The sequence below is a fragment of the Anser anser genome, assembly GCF_964211835.1.
Source record: "Anser anser genome assembly, chromosome: 17".
NCBI lineage: Eukaryota > Metazoa > Chordata > Aves > Anseriformes > Anatidae > Anser > Anser anser.
Genome location: NC_139738.1, coordinates 5,683,787 through 5,704,310, shown reverse-complemented (window position 1 = coordinate 5,704,310; position 20,524 = coordinate 5,683,787). Strand labels below are relative to the sequence as shown.

Below are 20,524 nucleotides of genomic sequence, written 5' to 3'. Positions count from 1 at the left end.
TAACAGAACATACCAGAAGTTCCTGGGCTCTCTCTTCCCGAAGTGTCAGAACTGCTGAGTTTCTGTGAAATAGCTGGCATGGAGATAAGAGCTTCTAGGGAGCTGTTTCAAAGCCATATGGTATCAGCTGGAGGCTGAGGTTTTCGATGTACTGCTGCCAACAGTATGATGTCCACCGAGTCCAAGAAAGATACGTGAACCTATTTAGACTAGACCTGCAAAAGATGGATAAGCAGTTGTTACATAAAGCAGGAATGGAACAACCACAACAAAAAAGGTTTGAGGGGGTTTTTCATCAAAATTATCGTCATTCTTATTAACCTCCCTACCACGTAATAAAATAACTGTTTTAGAATACCTTTAAAAAGACAAAATGGAACAGAAAGACAAAATAGGGTTTCTCTGTCTATAATATGTAAGATAGCAGGTTACTTAAGAAATGATTGCAGAAATGCTTAAAATACTAAACACAACTCCATGTTTAAGACCATACGCACAAAACAGGAAAATTGAGATAGCAACTGAACATCCAAAATTTATACTTTCTAATTAGTATTCAGTAAAAAGAGTGGAAACATAGGATACAGAAAGCCATATGGAAGTTAAAACTGGAAAGCACAGTACATTGTTTCACATGTAAATTCCTGTTTTTTTTTTTAATTTTTATTTTTTTAGAATCTCATTTCTATGCTTGTCAGTCCCAATTTTTTATTTTTGTCACATAATAAATACAAGATGCCAGAACAGAGTTTGGTTGATTCCATTGGAATTCAGAATGCAGCTTTCTCAAGCACTATTGTTTGGGTAGGATAATACATTCCTGAGAGGCAGACAAAACAGCAAAGCATTATATATTTGTCTTCTACATATGTGCTCCAGGCACCTTTCATCCAAATCAGTACCTACTGCTGAATGGAAGTTATGAAAATCATGGATTTTGCTGCTTGTTAATATTAAATAATAGGTTCATTTCAGCTTTATGGAAACCTTTAGTTTTAGCATTACAACTCAGTAAGTATTTCTTTTGTGGCAGCTCCTCTAAATGCCTACTCTTGCCTAGTTTGTCCTTTTGGTGAAAATAGGTGTTTTACCCTCTTTTCATTGACAAATTCACATGGCGTTCAACTGCAGGTCAGCGTGCTGATTGGGGATATGAAAATGCTCATTTGCGATGCTATGGAATCCCTGTCCTCTTCCAGGGAAGTGCTACTGATCTATCAATTAAAGGCAAATAGGAAAGAAATGAAGTCTGTCTTACCATGCACCGGTGTTTCTCTGTCGTCATGGACTGATGGTTCTTTGTATTCCTCGTAATACCTTCCTGGTGTGCCCTAGAGTGCACTAGAGACCCCTGAGAGGCCTCCATGTGGCAGCAGATCACAGTAAGGGTCTCTAGGAGGCCTCGGGGGTGCAATAGGAGGCTTCTAGGGCACCCGAGAATGCAATGGAGGGCCCAGGGAGGGGGCTGTACACAGAACACTCTAGGGAGACCTAGAGGCCTCCCAGTGCTCGCTAAAGGGCTCCCAGGGCCCTCCAGTGCATTCTCAGCTGCACTAGGAGCCTCTCACTGCACCCTAAGAGGCATCCCAGGGACACTTACTGTAATCTACTGCCCCCTGGAGGTCTCACAGGGCTCTCTAGCATGCTCTAGGGCACGCTCAAGTCCTCTCAGGGCCCCACAGTGAGCTCTAGTGCCAACTAGATGCCTTGCAAGGCTCTCCAGTGTCCACTAGGGTGCCGTATTGGCTTTCCAGCGCTCACTAAACATTCGTGAATCTCCAGTCCACCCTAAAGCCTGTGCCTGTCTACCAGGGCCTCCCAGTATGCTCTAGCTATCCCTGAAAACCTCACAGTGGTCCCTAGTGTCCTTTAGGATGCTCCAGAGGCTTCCTAGTGCAGCCTTGGGGCGTCTCACGGCCCTGCAGTACACTCTAGTGTCCCCTGGAGGCTTCCCAGGGCCTTCCAGTATCTTACCTCACTTTCCAAAAGCCTCCCAGTTTGCTCTAGGATGCCATATAGGAACCTCAGCCCCCCCTGAGGGGCTCACTACAGGCTTCCCAGTGGTTTCTAGAGGCTTCAAGGGACTCCCAGTACAATCTAGAACCCTCTGGATCACCCCCAGGTTTCTGCCATTGTGCCCTAAGGCCCTCTGGAGGCCTTGTAGGTCTCTCCAGTGTGCTCTAACACCCCCTGGAGACGCAGGGCTCTCCAGTGAGCTCTAGCACCCACTAAAAGACTCCCAGTGCAGACTACAGGCCTCCCATGGCCCTTCAGCCTGCTCTAGAGCCTTTGCAGGTCTACAACAGCCCCCCAGTGTACTCAAACTCCCCCTGAAATCCTCCCAGTGCCTGTGGGTGTGCATTGAGCTCCCCTGGAGATCCTGAAGGGCTCTCCAGTCCACTCTAGAGAGCACTAGAGGCTTTATAATGCACCCTAGAGGTTCGCAGGGCCTACCTGTTTTTGTCTAGTGCCCCCTGGAAAGCTGTAGGCTCCCCCACTCCCTCCACCCCCCCCTTGAGTGCTCTAGAGCCCCCTGGAGCACTTGTGGGGCTCTACAGTGTGTCAATGTGCTCTGGAGTTTCATAGGAGATTCCAAGGGCACTCTAGAGGCATCCCAGGCCCCCCAGTGCTCCCTAGTATACTCTACAGCATGCTAGAGGTCACCTAGGGACACCCAATGTGTTTAGAGCCAGCTAAGGGCCTGGCAGGGCTCTCCGCTGTCCTCTAGGGTTCCATGAATGCCTCCCAGTTCACACTAGAGGCCTCCAGTGGCCCTCCAGTCTGCCCTAGAACTTCTGCATATCTATCAGGGCTCCTCAGGACACTTTAGCTCCCTCTGAAAGCCTCCCAGTTACTCCCAGTGTCCTCTAGGATGCCTTAGGAGCCACCCAGTGCAGCCTTGAGGCCTCCTGTGGCCCTCCAGTACTCTAGAACCTTTAGGAGGCCTTGCAAGGCTTTGTAGCATACTCTAGCACCCCTTGAATGCCTCTTTAGCGCTCTCTAGGGTAATCTACAGCCATCCCACTGTGCCCCCTGATATGCTCTAGTGGCCCGTAGAGGCCTCCCAAGCCTCCCAGTGCACTCTAGTGGACCCTGGACACCTTCCGAGGCCTCTCAGTGAACTCTACCACTTCCCAAAGGCCTCCCAGGCCCCACATGTAGTTCTAGGATGCCCATGAGGAATTCCACGGCTCCCAATTGCACTCTAGTGAGCACTAGAGGCTTCCAAGCGCACGCTAGAATCTCCAAGGGCCTCCCAGTGTAGTAGTATAGTATTTCCTGGAAGGTGCCCAGGGCACCCCAGTGCATTCTAATGCCCTTTAGAGACCTTGCAGTGCTCTCACATCCCCTAGAAACCTTCCAGAGCTCTCTAGAGGCCTCCCAGGGCCTCCCAGTAAAATCTTTGGTGCCCTAGGTATCTCCAAGTACACTCTAGAAACCTCCCAGTGCTCACCAGCGCACCCTAGAGAGACCTAGAGGCCTCCCAGTGCACACCAGAGGAGTTCCAGGGCCCCTGGAAGACCTTTCAGGGCTCTCCAGTGTGCTCTAGCGCCCATTAGAACCTTTCCAGGGCACTCTAGAGACCTCCTGTGGTTCCCAGTGCCCTCTAGTATCCCCTCCAAAGTGCTTACAGTTTGTTTCATTGAAGAAGTATGACATGCTAAAACACACGCAACTTGGTCTAGAAAAGAAAACACAGTATTTCCAGTTAGTACAAAGTGGTAGTTGCTATTCAGTCACAAAATAATTCAGAATAAAATAAAATTTCAAGTCAACATATAATCTTACAATAATTAAGCCCGGAAGGGGCCTCAGGAAATCGTTCAATACAACCCCGCTGACGTGTCTGAATATATCACTGCCTGAAATGTCAGATAGTGTTATTGCATCAAGAGTTAGAATAACTCATTTAACGTTTTCCTTCTAGAAACACCTTTGCAATGAAATTTCAAAGCAATGGGAAAGCAAACAGCTGCTACAGATTATATGCAACTTAGGTGAAGTCTTTTTTTAACCAAAGTTGTATGTTTAGCCTGGATTCAAGGTCCATCTAAACACAGTTCCTGTTTTTTCTTTTTCTTTTGTTTGATTTTTTCTTAAGCATTTGTGCATATAAAAAATTATCCCACAGTTACACAAGTTTTCCATTGGCATCAGAATAACACTGCATTTTAAGTAATATGCTAGAGATAAATGGTAACATATAAAATAGCTTGCAAAGCAGAGCCTGCAGCATAAAGCCAACTTGCATCATGCTTGGAATTCTCTTTGCCGTGTTGACTCTGGCAGCTGCAGGTCTGTACTCAATTTCAGTATTAGTTCTAAAGGAATAATGAATTACAATCTAATAGCAACTTTCCTTTTCTTGGGGAAGGGGGGGGGATTAGACATTCTGCAACAAAGCAGAATGAAATACAGCATAGGTGGTTAATTAAAAGGTTTTCTGAAAACAGCAACTAGGTGCTATGCTATTCTATTCATATTACATGAGCTCAATTAGCATTACTGCTCTCATCCGATAGCAAAATAAAAGCTAAATTACATAGCTTGAATACACTGAAATAGAGTTAATCCACATCAAATTGTTTTGCATTTGTTAGGAGCTGCATCTCAATTGACTCTTGAGAATTTGGTTAAGCCAACATGATTTGGTTACTGTCAGAAAACAGACAGACTTTATGTAACATTGGTCAGTCTTGACTGATGGCTATATCTTGATCAGTATCACAACAAATTATAGCCTATATTTGTGCCATGCAATGTTCTGTATGAACACAGTTATTAAAAACAAAACCGACCTCCCTTAGAAATTTTTTTTAAAGTTCCTACTTACAAATCACACATCTTACTTTGTATGTCTTCTAGCCCTTGGCTGTGGGGTTCCTGCCTTCCCACCTGCTGTGACTAGAGTTGTTGGAGGGGAAAATGCAATACCGTACAGCTGGCCCTGGCAGGTTAGTCATTTTGTGCTTCCCTGGAACAATTAGAGCTGTGATGCCCTCACAAAACATGGCTGAACAAAGCCAGGTCTTATGTTTCATTTGATCATTGCATCTTATCTGTCATGTCTTAGGTTTTGAATATTACCTTCTGATCAATCTCAAAATTTCCAGTCTATTTAAGAAAGCTCTGAACGTGCCACCTCTTGTTGATTAGAAAGGCTCTCATGTTCTTGCATTAGACTAGGGCACTATGCCATATTTAAGCAAGAACACTGTGAAATTCAGTGGAAAGTGCAATACCTACTGGAGCACAGTTGTACATGGTTAACAAATAGCTTTTTGAAGCAAATGAAATGCTCTATTTGGACCACACTTAGTGAGGACTTTTGGGAAAAAACAACATTATAAAAATCAAATTTTTGGATGATAGGGAAGGAGGGAAACCTGAGGACAGGAATTAGAAACTCTTCTTGTTTAAAAACTCCCACCGTTTTCAACTGGCAAATTGTGTTATGCGTGCAGGAAGAAAGTGCAACGATGAAAAATGAGCAAGCAAAAACCCAAAACTTACTTGATATGTTGATTCTAGGCCTCCCTTCAATATCAATCAAGTGGCAAATGGTATCATACTTGCGGAGGAACCCTCATTGCAACCAACTGGGTAATGACAGCTGCACACTGCATCAGGTAAATCACTGTGTTAGTCTGTACTCAGAAAACAGTGCACGACCAGAGATAGATGAAGCAAAATAGTATTAATGCCAGTTCTTCCTTTCCCAATAACGAACTTCAAGTTTCATATCTTTTATTATAACTAATAGGTCACAAGAAGGAGCACATTTTTTAATTTCCTTAAAATAAAAGTAGAGGGGGAAAAAGAAATCTCATACTATTAACTTAATTATATATCCTTAATTTCCTGTAGATACCTAAAGAATCATTACATTTTCAAGTTGCTATTAAAATTCAACTACGTTGCCTACTTCTACTATATACATGGCAGTGAGAGCCACAGAGAACTCAATCCACTCCCTGAAAAAGTAACCACAAATGGTTTGAATTTCCCAGTTGTTTTCAGAATACTCTTCATACTATGGGAGAGTATAACAAACAAATCATCAGGTACAAATATGCCCCTTCGTCATCAAAGTTGTTTCCACGGAGCCAACCCCATTGTGGTTTGGTAGTATATGTCCTTGAATATGTGTATACATTACATGTTGGTTATTGCACCACTAGGTTGTATAAAACATCATCATATGAAATAAGAAGGATTGGCTGCATGTTATTATTATTAATTTTGTATATTATGTGTGTCCTGCAGCTGTTTACCAGTGAAGATTCTTATGAGCAAATACTATCATGTTGTCAAAAAGGCAGTCCAAATTGTTTATTTCATTGGAGAATACCACCTGTATCCTGTGAAAATTTGAAGCATCTTCATTTGATAATGAATCCTAAAGCAGGAGTCAACAGGATGGCTTGGAGATTAAATGAGTATTAAGCCCATCATACAATGTCTTGTCCTTAGTAAATAAGTCAGACATTGGCTCAGCTCCAGCCAAATCATGTGTGTGATGTGAAACTACAGTCTTAAGATAACCAGTCTTAACAGTCTTACTGATAATAACCTTGCTGGTATCTCAGGTGGCTAAGATGCAGATGACTAAGCAGCGAGCTGGTAACTGCGTAACTGTTAGTCCTTTTCTTGTCCAGTTCTACCAGGCAATATCGGGTACTTCTTGGAAAATATAACTTAGCAGAAGAGGAAAGAGGATCTGTGACAGCTTTTCCAGAAAAATTCGTTGTCCATGAGAAATGGAATTCATACAACGTTGCAAACGGGTAAGTTGGTGGAAAGTATTTTTTCACATACTAGATGCCAGACAAAAATCAAATTGACTGAATCCCACCTACCCTGAGCTGTAGCAGCTAAATGGATGTTTAGTCTCCTGTTACAGCTTACAATGGTATTTCTAAACCTTTGCTCGTAGATGAGAGCCGAGACTCCAGTATGTACCTTTCCCCCTCAAGAGAAGAGAAGGAACTGGCAGTATTAATTGATTATTGACTAATTGTGTTTTCGGCTGCCATTGTGCATGTTTATGTTTATCTGAGATAACTGTTGTTCTATGCAATAATTTCTTTCATACTGTGGAAGGGAATGAATTGATCAATCAATTTAAACAACACTTTGAGGCTCTCATATGAATAGCATAAACAGAGAATTATTGATAAATAGTATTAATATCTTTGTTGCTGAAGGACTCCTATGCATTCCTGCAGGATGAGTGCATTAGCAAAGAAATTGCCTTGCTTTCTGGGTGCTTGGAGTTAGTCCTCACACATGCACCTGTTTTTAGTGAAGAAAACCTATAAAAGCCCCAGAAAGCTGCCAGCAGCAAAGTGGACAGTTCTGTAGGGAATGGTCTTCCAGTGTATGGATTTCCCCGCCGCTTTAAGGGTGGAGGAATCTTTACTGTTCATGCAGTGGCCTTGCTCCCTTGCATCTCTTTTAAATAGGTGAAGTGTTGAACAACAGCAGCTATTTGTGCTGCTATGTCTTAACTATTTGCAATCCTCTTCACCCCTTGCCTTCCCCATTCTCATATATGTGCATGTGACCACAGGTATGACATTGCTTTGATCAAACTCACTGAACACGTCAGCCTGAGTGATCAAATTGAGCTGGCCTGCCTCCCTGCTGCACAAAGCATCCTGTCATCCAACACTGCCTGCTATGTGACAGGATGGGGAAGACTGCAGAGTAAGTACCTGGAGATTTGCAAAACTGAAACAAAATCTTTTAGTACTGTCATCTCTTTTGGAGTTGACTGGAAAAAGGTGGGTTGGTGGTGCTCAAGATCCCCTTCACCCCAAGTTGATCAGGCCACTTCACGCACACTATGATTTTTCCCTGCATTTATTTTGCTTGTAATTGAGCTAGTAATGCACTAGAGGGCCCTATACTCAGCTTTCAGAAACTATTCGAATAAACATTAATAGCGTGAATTTGCTAGTCCTAATATACCTTTCTGAATAACTGAAAAGGCAAATAAGGGAACAGAAATAAAGAAAAATCTCTTCAGCAGAAGTGCTAGCTCAACTCAAGAGGCAATTCCTAGAGAGATAAGTAAATTGTAAACTTCCAAACAAAGAACAGCCCTTTATTTCTCTAACAAATAGATATTTTTAAGTCATTAGTAAATTACAGCCTTTTTTTTTTTTTTTTGGTGAAAGAATGCATATAAGGAATGGATTATACAGCTCATGGAGTTTCTTACCTGGAGGAATAGTGTCCATATCCTGAGAGAAAATTAACAATGCACTTTTGGTCTTCCTTCAGTGCCGTGGTATCGTGACTCCTTTTTTTCTATCCCATCACAGCAAATGGAGCTCTTCCAGATGAACTGCAGCAAGGTCTTTTGCTGGTGGTGGATTATGCAACTTGTTCCAGGCCTAACTGGTGGGGAAGCACAGTGAAAACCAACATGGTTTGCGCTGGTGGGGATGGAATCACCTCCAGCTGTAATGTGAGTCCAGAGAACATCATTCTTAGGGGCTGGTTTCAGACACAAACAGGCCTGATGGGAAGGAAAGCTTAAAACACAAGGAAGAACTATTCACACAATGACCACAGTTAACTATTATCCCCCTTCCTCTCAGGGGGACTCTGGTGGCCCACTGAACTGTCAAGGTGCTGATGGCAGATGGGAAGTGCACGGTATTGTCAGCTTTGGCTCTGCTTTGGGCTGCAACTATTATCGGAAACCTTCTGTCTTCACTCGGGTCTCTGCTTACAACAGCTGGATCCAGCAGGTAAGGCTCTATGCATTTATACTGAGCAATACAGACTCTTAGCTATTTCTAAGGTCATTATTGGAGGACCCAGGGGAGAAAAAGATGTTTTAAAGGTGTGTCTTCTAGAGAAAAAGCACCTGAAAAATTATTCAAGTTATCTCTGATTGACATTTCTGCCACCTACTCAGGGAACTGTTTCACTTTTAATTTAAACGATACTTTACATACAAGTAACCTGTCTCTGTGGACAAGCCCTTACCAGCACAAAAGCAATTCCCTGAGCAAAAATACATAATCCTCTTTGAAATTAGTTATCCAAATTATATTCTACTTTTAAATAAGTCTCTATGTTTAGGAATTCATTTTCCCTTTAGACTACAGATGTATTTATCGTTAGAAAAAGATTTATTGTGACTTCAGAAGCGATTACTTAAATTTGTATTTATCAATAACACTGATTGGAACAATTGCATCCTAGAAGGCAGCACATGCTGCTCAAGTCTGGAGCAACAATTTTTTTCTTAAGATAATATAGACCTTAATTTAAAGAGTGGATGAGGATCAAAAATCTTGTTTCAGTTATTTAAATGCTGCATCCTAGAAGCAACATACACTATTCACAAATTCATATCTCTTGTGATCTGATTTTCACCTCATTTTACATTTTTGTAGGTTATAGAAAGCAACTAATCCAGAGAACTGGATGACAGATCAGATCGGTGCCAAGAAGGAGAGCAGTTTGAATAAAGACATAATCATGACACCTTTGATCACAAATAGCTGGGAAATTATTCTTTTAACTCTGCAATAAACACTATTTTTGCAACATGAAAGAAAAACACGTGTCCCTGGCAATTCTTCTTGTGTATTGTCAAGACCAGAGCCTGTATTTAGCGATAATGCTGGAGACCTTTTAAAGCTTTTTCCCTGCCTTGGGCTGGAGCTTGATGCTCACCTGGGAGAAGATGCCAGCCTGCTGTGAAGAAGATGGGCACCAGGAAGAGTAGAAAGCCATGGGATGAACTCTAGGGGTAGAGCCGTGAGAAAGCAAGGAACTAGCAGGGCAGGAGGAGGCAGGCAGGCAGGAGACAGGACCCTCAAGCCTGCGAGCAGGACTCACCAGGACAAGCAGTGCAATGCCCAGCAGGAAGGCAACGCGGGCGCGAGCAGGTCAATGCAGGTGAGTGTGGGAGTGCTGCAAAGTGCCTGCTTTTAGAGAGGTTTTTAACACCCTGGGATCTTGGGGTTTAGCAACAGGAATGTTAAAATGCAGCAGCAAGTGCTGGCAGCTGCCCCGGCAGCATCGCTGCAGACCCCTCTCCCTTGTGCCCACATTGCTCTTTCTCAGTTAATTCAGATGCCAGGTGAAGACTTCTGAATTGTTGCTGTCAGCCAACACTCAGTTGGACACAAGTGGGTTTTATTTTTATTTTTTCAAAGTGCAAGCAGAATCACAACATTTTAACTTGGCACAAAATTAAAACCCCTCTTTATCTTTCTCTGACCACAATAAAAGTTAGGTAGTGCAAAATTGAGGCAGATTTTGTTGTTTTTCTTCTGCCTCCTGGAACATTTTTAGGCAGATTCAAAAGTATAAATCAATTATATCAATTTTATCGATTATAAAAGGAGGGTGAGTGGTTCAAAGGTTAGCAGTGGAAAGAATAAGGAAAAGATTGGAAGTTGATTCTGAGACTAGAAATGCGTCTGGGTTCAGAGACAAGCTCTTCCAGGCTCGCGGTTACTTTCAATCAGACATTTTGTTTTTCGTACCTTTGGATTAAACACTTTTGTGTTTTATTCAAGACAAATTGTATTAAACTATATTGAATATAAATAAGAGAAAACTTGGAGGGCTCCCCCCCTCCAGTCACCACTACTATGCAGAGAAAGAGAAAAAGAAAAAAAAAAAAAAAAGGATTGATCAGAAACCCAGTTTCTTGGTTTGTTCTTTTCAGTGAGAAAAAAAGGTTGTATGGGTACTCAGGAGTCACCAGCTTCATCATAACATCAGTTGTTCTCATGATTATGATTAACGGAAGATTATAAATGATTAATAGTTCTGAAAATCAAAACTGTTAGAGGTTACTCTAGCTGTGCAGAGGATGGATATCAGGTGCAGAATGAAAGAAGAAGAAAAGGTAATCATGAAGCACAAATAGTGATAATTGGGTACGTGTATGCGTCTGTAAAAACTGGAACAAAACTGAAATTTGATTAATTTTTCTTTTGAAATATTTAGACAACATAGTGGAAACATCTAAGCTTATTTTAAAATATCAGCACAAACTAATCTTCTGGAAATTCCTATTAAGAACAAATTCTAAAAGTTTTGGTATCTCCTTTGATTAAAAAATGTCAACTATTACAGTTGATAATCATTGAAATCATGAACCCATTTTTTATGGTCTTTAAGGTCTGCATAGAAGTTACACAGGGAATAAAACCTGCAGCAAATTATTTCATCAGTCTTAATACCTGAAGTAAAACTGATTTAATTCCTGTGTTTTTGCAGCTCTGAGACTGTCATGAGAACTGTCTCTTTACCACACCTTTTCTTTTAAGACAAAATGTCAGAGGGAAAAATAGAACAAAAGATGTCTTTCTATAACGTGCAGCTAACTCCCTGGTACTTCGGTACGTTGTTTCAGAACACATGCACATTATTAAATATCACCACCTGCTCCAGCTATATTTTCAGGAGCTTCAAGAAACACCTCAGTGATCAGACATCACCACCACCCCCATCCCACCCATTTTCTTTTTTTTTTTTTTCCTTTTTTTTTTTTTTTTTAGATGTTCTCACTCCTCCAATGCTGGTGGTAGAAAAACAGTTCAAAGGATTTTGACAGCATGCACCATCTCCCTCTGCAGCCTTCTCGGAGCCATTTCTTTTGATTTGAGCAACAACTTGGAAATATGGAAAGACACAGGAAAGGCCATTCAGGAACTTGCCTCCTGTGAAAACCTTTGGGCTGTTCGCCTCATCTCTCTCCTGCAGGAAGAAAGGCACAGTTGGCTGGTCCCAGCAGCAGCTGAAAGGAACACCCCATTTCGTGCTGATCAGCTACTGGAGAATTTAAACTCCCTCTGTAAGGCAAGCGAAGCAGAACTGTACTGTGAGAATTGTCGATGCAGGAAGGAGAAAATCTCCATCTGTAGGTTTTACATCACTGACATGAGACAAAAAATCAATAGCACAGGTGATACTGAAGCTACCCAGGTGCTATCCAGAGTGATCTCTGAACTGCTGGAGCTTTTTAGTAGTCCCCATGAAAACCTCAAAGCTATGAGATACAATCCTGACTGGGCAGACATAGTAGCTTTTAAACTCATCCTTCTAATAAGAGAAGCCCTGCTTAAAGCTCACTTAATACCAATATCTACAGGTTTTCAAACCACATTGCATCAACTTTCCACCGTTCTGAACTATGCTATCTTCTCATCAGAGAACGTACATAAGTGCTGGATGGATAACGTCAATCTCTCATTTCATTTCACCCACTACGAAGGGATCTCTTTTTCCATCCCATTCCTGCGCTCAGATGAATTTGTCTCCACTGAAGCCTTGTTAAATGGACTTCGTTATGTGCAGAGCTGCCTGCTGCAAAAGGGGCAGGAAAAGCTCGTCAAGAAATCTAAAGAAATCCTGTTCACAATGAGCCTTAAGATCAGTCTGCTAGTGATAGCCTGCCTCGTTTACCCCATAATCCTTATATCCTTCAAGCAAATGATGGAATGGATACACAATTATGCCAGGAACCTCAAGGAAAAGACACAGGACTTGAAACGGGAGAGGCAGCTAGCTGAGGACCTCTTGCACCAGATGTTGCCAAAATCTGTGGCCAAGCAGTTAAGGAAAAGGCAAAAAGTTGAGGCAGAAAACTATGATCAGGTAAATCCAGAGTCTGTACGTTAGCAAATGGAAAGGATGCAATTGCCTAGGGTAGAAAAATATTTGTTAAAAAGAGCATTCACCTTGCCTCCGTTTTGAGGAACCTGCTTTTGCACCTACAGTTGAATGTGAATGTAAATCCTAATATTCACTACGGGGTTTTGAAAGAGCTGTGCAATGTGCCATAAAGTACCTAGCTACTTAGGCTGATGGGGCAGGAAGAAGAGCTGAAACTTCCACAAGTATAGTTTTCGATGTCAAAGGCCTATACTTGTAAGTTGTCTCACTTGGGTTTAAGAGACTACCCATGAGAGCCAGCCAGCATCATGAGACCACGTGTACACAGCATGCCATGCCTGCAGTCACCAATGCTCAACATAGCCCTCAGCCAAAATCCTGATGCTACAGTAATTGCAATTCTCTTTGCTCTTTTCCACCTGGACACACTGCTACTTTCAGCTCTGAAATACAACAATAACTGTTTGCATTTAATTGGTAGGTGTTGTTACCAAAACAGTGACATGCAGTTGCACAGTTAATTATAATTCACAATAGTTATGACATTGAAAGTAGCTAAGCCAATGCAGGGAGTGAAAAGGTTGCTTTTCTAAATTAATTGGTATTACCAGCGTCAAATAAAAGAACAATTTTAGCTTAAACACTGACACAGTTCAGGCAGCACAAAGAAGAAACACTTAATTTTTTGCTAGCTATTGCACATTTCCCTTCCTCAATTCAGTTATGGTTTCTGTTGTACTTTGTTTTATAAATTTGATTTAAAAAAAATAATAAGTTTCTCTGTAAATTATTTGATCATAACAAAGATGAACATCATTTGAAGAGAAACAAAATCCAGTTAATATTTCCTGATTCAACAAGAAATCAAGTAGCAATTGAGTTTTAATTTCTTGGTCTGCTCAGATACCCAGTCTTGATCAGCGCAGTTCAAATTGCTTTAAAAGAAAAATCAGGCTCTACTTCCATATGAAGCCTGTTTTTGACCTGCTTACAAGCTGCAAAGCATTTGACTTTCAGTCTTCCATCTCATGCAAGGTATTCAAAGAAGTGCAGATGATAAACTTAGGAAATAAACATATTTTATCCAGCAAAGTAATAGAAACAATTCAGAGCAGAGCTTGCTAATTTAGGTTTGTATCTATTCAGTTTTGCAAAATTGGTTCTATATGCAGCCTGTGCTTTAGCCTCTTCTGCTCAGAATTTCACAAATCCCCATACTCATCAGAGACGCTGTCTCTACTGCCTGGAGATGTTAACTTCACGCCTTCCTTCTCCCTGTGACAGGTGACTATTTTTTTCTCAGACATTGTGGGGTTCACAAGCATTGCTGCCTCCTGCACCCCCTTGCAAGTCGTTGAGATGCTCAACAATCTCTACGTCTGCTTTGACAGCAGGATTGAGTCTTACGATGTTTACAAGGTGAGTACAAACTTGCAGGCAAGGAGTCTAGAACTAGCTGAAATCCTACTTACTGTGTTCCCTGGTGAATGTCAAATACAGCTGGCCAGAAGCCATGAAACCCAAGATCCCCCATTACCCAGGGCCTACATCACAGCTTAGCAAGGGGTGGACAGCCGAGATGCATTTTATTCTGATTTCATTTTGAAAGAAAAGCTTAGTGCCTGCCACTCGGTGACAGATGTCCCTTTCCTGCAGGTGGAAACCATTGGTGATGCCTACATGGTGGTGAGTGGCCTGCCGGAGAGGAATGGCACTAAACACGCTGATGAGATTGCCAAAATGTCTCTGGATCTGGTGGCAGCAGTTCGTCAAGTCGTGATCCCTCATATGCCAACTGGCAGGCTGCAGCTGCGGGCTGGGATACACACAGGTATGTGAGCTGAGATAGAGGCCTGGAAGAGAACAGGATGGTGCCTAATTGCGTGAGAAGAACACTTCTACATTTCTGTACTAGCCACTGACTCCCTACAGGACCCCAAGATGAGTATTTCTCCAGGTTCCAGCAGTAACAGTTGGGCAAAATGATTTTTGCTTGCATCAGTGTGGAAAGGGCTGTGACACAGTTCAGTACCTGCAAAGCACGCCTTCCCCTGACATCAACACCAATAATCAACAGCTAATCAGATGATTCCTTCTCTCCTTTAGTAAATACTGTGCAGCCGGGTGCTAGATGCAGTGAGTGTTCCCAATTCCTGTTGCTCTTTGAGGATCCAGAATTTGTCTAGCAAAGGTGTCTACATTCAGCATCTCCCTGCACTTCTTCCACTTGTTTCTTATTAGGTTCTCTATGCCTTGTGTTTTCTCAGGACCCTGTGTAGCTGGAGTTGTGGGGTACAAAATGCCTCGCTATTGCCTGTTTGGGGACACAGTAAACACAGCCTCCCGCATGGAGTCCACCAGCTTGCGTAAGTGACTTGGGCACACTCACATGTTCCTCGCGTGCCAGCCAGGCTCCCACCTGTACTCTGTGCCTCTTAGGCACTGCAGTGAAAGGAAACCCCCTGACATCCCCTCATGCTGGGCATGGCCAAGTGTGAAATAAGGTTCATACAGGAGAGCATTCTCTGGGGAATATGCCAGGCTAGAGAACTAATTCCCATAGATCTAAAGAAGCATATGTGTGACCTGTAGCTGCCGCTATCCCTGTGCATATACTAATCGAACAAGCAAGAGAAACTCTTGTGCGTTCATGTGGCAAATAAAGTTATATCTCTTTTGCTATTTCTTGGAAGTGATTGGGAATAAGAAAAAGAGGGTAAAAAGTGCTGAATAGGACTAGGCAAGCTGCGTTTCATTTTAAGGACTTGAATAACAAAGGCATTAGGTAGAGACACTGTGGCTACACAGAAGGGGACAGCGTATGTTTTTCTTGGCCCAGCTTTTTATGCTACCTTTGCTACCAATGCCACATACGTGTACTGTGCTGTTGTACAGAGATACCCCATGCAGCACTGCATAGTCATGTCAGTGGTTCTGTTAACCTAAACTGCTTCTATGGTTTAACCGACATCTGCATGCAGTGTCACGGAGACAAAACAGTCCTCATCCTCCATTTGGGCATCTTCCCCTTCTTTGTACTTCTTCCTTAACCTTACATTTTCCAAAGAGGAAGTAGAAACGCTGGGCTGGTAAAGCAGGAGGACCAATGTGTGCTCTCCAGGAACAGGGGAATCACTCCCTTCTGATGCTCTGTTCTGAATCCTAGCACAGAAGATCCACATCAGTTCTGCTACATACAACGCCCTTCTCACAGATGATGCGTATGAAATTGAACTGAGAGGAGAAATTGACGTCAAGGTAACTGCTTTTCTGTAACTTTGCAAAAGTAGAGGAGCTTAATGGGATAGGATGGATTTGGCCATTGCTCTTCTCTGTGTTGCAAGCTGTTTTTTAGCCACGACACCAAGATTCTCTTGCTAGTTCAGCTGGAAACGGCTATACGTTACTTCTCCTAACCAAAGCAAAAATGTTACTGTGTGCTTTGAAATACAGCTGGTGTGTGTGCCCCTGCACGGAACCACATGAGTATGGGTGAAAGCCTTAGGATAAAGTTACAAAGACACATAGATGCAAGGCTGATTTTAAACCCTTAGAAATACTGCCAGTGACCAGCAAGGCCTTTTTCTGCACTGGAAGAACTACCAGAACCCAAACTGCATACAAATTACAATTCTTTTCCTAAGCAGCAGCCTCTCATGATAGCGAGAGAGATGCAATACAATGCAGTACAAATAGGAGTCCCAGGCATAGTGATTCTCTGCTCTGCCTCACATCCCACGAAAATATCCCACTCCCTGCTCTCTCTCCTTATTCTTGTCCCAGGGCAAAGGGAAAATGAAAACCTACTGGCTTCTTGGTAACAAGAACTACAGTGTCCAAAATGACAGCCTGGTGTGTCACTGGAATCCAGCAATTTCCAAGAAAAAGAAGATGGAAAGTAGCCGTGGATCTGTCCAACAAGTAAGGAGGTGAACGTTGAGCAGGGCGAGCCATTCACTAATGGCTGAGATATGTAGAACTTGTGTCTTTGTCCTGTAAGTAGAGGGATCTGCTGTGTGCAAATACAAGCTCTAATATGTGTTCCTCTCCGTTATAGCTTAGTACAGGCACTGTGAGAGCAGTACCGACCGACCAGAACCCTGTAATGTCCTGGGATGAGCAGAGCCCTGACAGTCACCCTCAAGGGAGTTCCAGACCAGCCTGGACCCCTGAGAATGCCACCCATGGCACAAGCTGGAAGCAGAGGAACGGCTTTCACCAAAGCTCTAACCAGAACCTACAGGGGAATCTTGCTTCCTTGAGTTCTCCTGCCTTGGGGGAAGGTGGCAAAGGTGCCAGGGTAGAACACAGGGCACAGCTTGGAGACAACGGTTGTAAAGCATCAGGAAAAAAAGAGTTTCTCCCAGGCTTTGTAGCTGAGACGTGACAGGGTAAGAAATGACATTTGCTGGGGGACTCGACTGCCCCAGGCAGACAAGTTTGTTTTAAATATTATCTTTTGTTCTTAGCTATAATTCACATTTTTAACTAGTCTGTTTACTTGAGAACCTAAGACACCAGTAGAAATATAGCAAGATGTCTCTGAGCAAGGAAAGCCTTCAAAAGTGCAGGAGCAGAAATGGTAGATACAATATCAGAAAGCAATATGACTCCTTTCATTCCAGTACAGCTACTCTAGATTTGTATTTGTAGGTGACACAGAATCTAACCAAAGTCCAGACATAGTGAGGCCACTGGCAGAACCTGAGCCAGCTTATTTCAAGATGGTCTGTACATCTCTCTTGTAAGCTACAAGAAGTAGAAGAAGAGGGAGTACCTACAGTTACACACGCCTTGCAAGCGGTAGCTTACAATTACTCTTTTTGATCATTGCTTCAGAGAACAAAAGAAGTGAGAACAATATTAAATAACTTCTATTACATCTCTGAGGCATTCTGTCTTTCCAGCTCTTCTTCATTACAGAGGAAGCCAGTCTGGACATCTCAGGGCTGGTCTGGACATAGCACTCACTGAGCTAATAAGAAAGACTATAACCCCTTATCTAGGTTGATGGCCAGTATGCATACTGAAAGACTTGAATCCTTTCATCTGCTTCCTTTCAGCACTCGGCAAGTAGGATCAAATATGGATAAAACGGGGAACTGGGAACAGAGATAAACGTCAAAGTCAGGGAAGGAAAATGCCTCAGGTGCACATACGCCCTCACAAGCGATGAAAGGAACCCCACCAGAAGAGAAGGAGAGGGACAGCTGGGTACCGCAGGGCAGCTCAGGGCCACAGGAGCCCCACACTGGCTCCAATTGTTATGAAAATTCTGGGTCAAGATCAGAGGCAAATTATTTGCATGGAAAACTGAGCCTGTTCTGATCTTCATCTCTTCAGAGGCTTCTGTGTGGATTTTTAATTTAGAAAATAGCAGAAAATGGCCCTGTGTTCTTGATGATAGACGGCAATTAGTGTTATTAATGAAACATGCTTTGGTTCAACTCTGAACAATCCCTCTCCAGAGGTGAAGTGGGAAGTGATGAGCTACTTTATATGCATATTGTTGATGCTTTGATATGGTGCCTTGGTTTCCAAAGATTTTGGAAGGTTGGCTGGCTTACCTCTGAGGCTGACTTTTAGTACGATGAAACATTTTCAGGACTGAAAAGCCTGGGTCTGAATCAGTGCTGGACCCAGTACTGACCCTTGAGGAACACTCGTCACTGATCTCCACCTGGACACTGAGCCATTGACTGCAACTCTGAGTGTCACCATCCAGCCAATTCCTTCCCCACCAAGTGGTCCATCTGTCAAATCCATGTCTCTCCAACTTAGAGACAAGGATATAACAGGGGACAGTGTCAAATCCCTTGCACAAGTGCAGGTAAATGACATCAGTTGCTCTTCTCCTATTCAGCAATTCTGTAACTCCATCGTAGAAGGCCTCCAGAATTGTATGGCACGATCTGCCCTTAGCGAAGTCATGTTGGCTGTCACCAATCACCTCCTTATTTTCCATGGGCCTTAGCGTAGTTTCCAGGAGGATCTGCTACATCATCTTGCCAGGCACAGAGGTGAGGCTGACTGGCCTGTAGTTCCCTTTGTCTTCCCTCTTTCCCTTTTTGAAAATGGGGGTTATGTTTCCCCTCTTCCAGTTAGCCATATGAAGCCAGTTTACCCATAACTTTCCTCCAGTACCACTCAAAGGCTACACCTCATTTTCATAAAGATCAAAGGGATTATTTTAGCCATCCTGCCCCAGTCATCCTGCTGAGTTACATGAGATGCAGAGTCTGAATAAGAAGCTGTTATGGTCCTCCTAGCAGATCTAGAAACAAGAATCTCTGCTTCCCCCTTCAGTCAGCCTGCTGACATCTGAATTTTCACAACACCAGAGCAGGGAGAGGCAATAATCAGCATTTTCCTAGATTGAACGCCAGATGTCATTACAGACCTGCCTGATGTATGCCGCATTCACAGTCCTTAAGGCATCCTTTTGGAGACATTAAGAGGCCAGACTACTCGAGTACCACAAACTTTGTCACAAGGGAAGCTTCTGAAAGCAGTGAAAGGAGAAGAAGGGAATGTCATTGACCTGCCACAGCATTTTCCTCTTGAGATGGAGAAGGTCAGAGAAGCATGAAGGGCAAAACAGGCCTTTAAAGACAAGCATTAAAAGGGAACACACACTTGAAACTGGAGAGCAGGTAAAAAGGAAGGCAAATGAATATGACGAGATAGAGAAGAGCATATATCCTGGAGTATTTGCTGGCTCCTAGCAAAGCATCAGGTCCTGACTCCCAAGCCTGCTTTGGTGGTGACTGTTCCCTACTTTTACAACTTCCAGAACAGCGAGGATGGTGTCTATTATGGCCCAGACTCAGAAATGGAAGAAAGAAAAATCAAGGCTGACTTCACTAACAGCTTGTTCAGTGACCTCCAGTAAGTTGCTTAACCTTTGGGCTCTGAACTTCTTTTTGGGGTGTTAAGAAGTTTGCTATTGAAGAAATGTGTCAAAGTGAGAGAGGGGTGGGAAACTGGAAACAGAAATGATTCATGTAAATTAATCAGTTTGACAAAATTCTTGCCAGTGACATTTCAAAAATCCTATATGATACTGCTAGAAAAACAGAGCAAAAGCTATCCCAGGCTGTACAATAGTTGGGGTGATTCAGGTGCATTCACCCAGAATGCAGAAGTCCTGTCCCTCAAGTCCCTTCCGTCCTTCCATTAACATGCTGGCATACTCCCACCACCTGGGGGGACACTCAGTAAACGAACCCTGTTGTCACTTTTGTTCTCATCCATTAATGCCCAGCTGCAGCCAGGTGCCAGGGGTTTGGCCTTTAGAGTACTCAATAACTGCAGCCACTTTGTGCTCACCTTATGTGAGACATCAGTATTTTTAGGTCTCAGCTGAATGATGGCAAGCTGGGAAGCTTGGCTAGCTAATAGTCTCCCATCCCGTGGAGGCTAAGCCATATACCCAGGGACCCTGGCAAATACCAGGTAACAACCTCCAGGGCTTTTGTTCTTTTTGTTTCATGTGCTTGCTTTCAGTACTGCTCAGGAAGAGCCCCACGGGCAAAGCCAGCCCAGGACCCAGTTGGATCTCCAAGGGTCTTTTGCCTTTTTCCTCTTTACCCTCCAGGACATGCTGCATTGGAGGCTGTGGGGAGTCCATTAGCTGATCAACTGACCTGCAGATACAAGGAACTGCTTAATTAGCAGGTCTAAAGGAACATAGGGGATGGGGGGGTCACTCCAAAGAGTGACATAAAAACAACAGCTGCCTGAAAACCTTTTTTCCTTTCCTATCTAGAGAAAGCTATTTAACAACATGGCTGTTTACTCTCCTAATTAGAAACAGCAGCTCAGGCCTGCATTGATCCTTCAACACAAGAGCCTGCAGATTCAAGCT

The 20,524-nt window shown here is 43.1% G+C and overlaps 2 protein-coding genes and 1 long non-coding RNA gene across 4 annotated transcripts in view; 2 read left to right on the top strand and 1 right to left on the bottom strand.

Moving 5' to 3' along the window:
* The window catches only part of LOC310883143, a 41,128-nt gene that overhangs the window by 4,626 nt on the left and 15,978 nt on the right, over positions 1–20,524 (bottom strand). For both annotated transcript variants that reach the window (XR_014573335.1, XR_014573336.1), the window contains exons 3-7: positions 8,228–8,406; positions 5,515–5,621; positions 3,633–3,682; positions 1,259–1,331; positions 14–215 (exon numbers count right to left, since the gene is read on the bottom strand). This is a non-coding gene — a long non-coding RNA (uncharacterized lncRNA). The remainder of the gene's footprint in view (positions 1–13; positions 216–1,258; positions 1,332–3,632; positions 3,683–5,514; positions 5,622–8,227; positions 8,407–20,524) is intronic.
* On the top strand, positions 3,640–9,687 carry LOC310883137 (chymotrypsin-like elastase family member 2A). Its single transcript, XM_083803019.1, has 8 exons — positions 3,640–4,296; positions 4,867–4,955; positions 5,533–5,630; positions 6,660–6,788; positions 7,574–7,710; positions 8,331–8,476; positions 8,610–8,762; positions 9,417–9,687. The coding sequence occupies exons 1-8, from the start codon at positions 4,254–4,256 to the stop codon at positions 9,432–9,434; spliced, it is 813 nt and encodes a 270-aa protein (XP_083659145.1). The 5' UTR covers positions 3,640–4,253; the 3' UTR covers positions 9,435–9,687.
* On the top strand, positions 11,850–17,621 carry LOC310883162 (atrial natriuretic peptide receptor 1-like; the record flags this gene model as incomplete). The annotated part of the gene is made up of 6 exons (XM_083803075.1): positions 11,850–14,076; positions 14,314–14,488; positions 14,925–15,023; positions 15,824–15,915; positions 16,441–16,578; positions 17,565–17,621. The coding sequence occupies exons 1-6, from the start codon at positions 14,017–14,019 to the stop codon at positions 17,619–17,621; spliced, it is 621 nt and encodes a 206-aa protein (XP_083659201.1). The 5' UTR covers positions 11,850–14,016.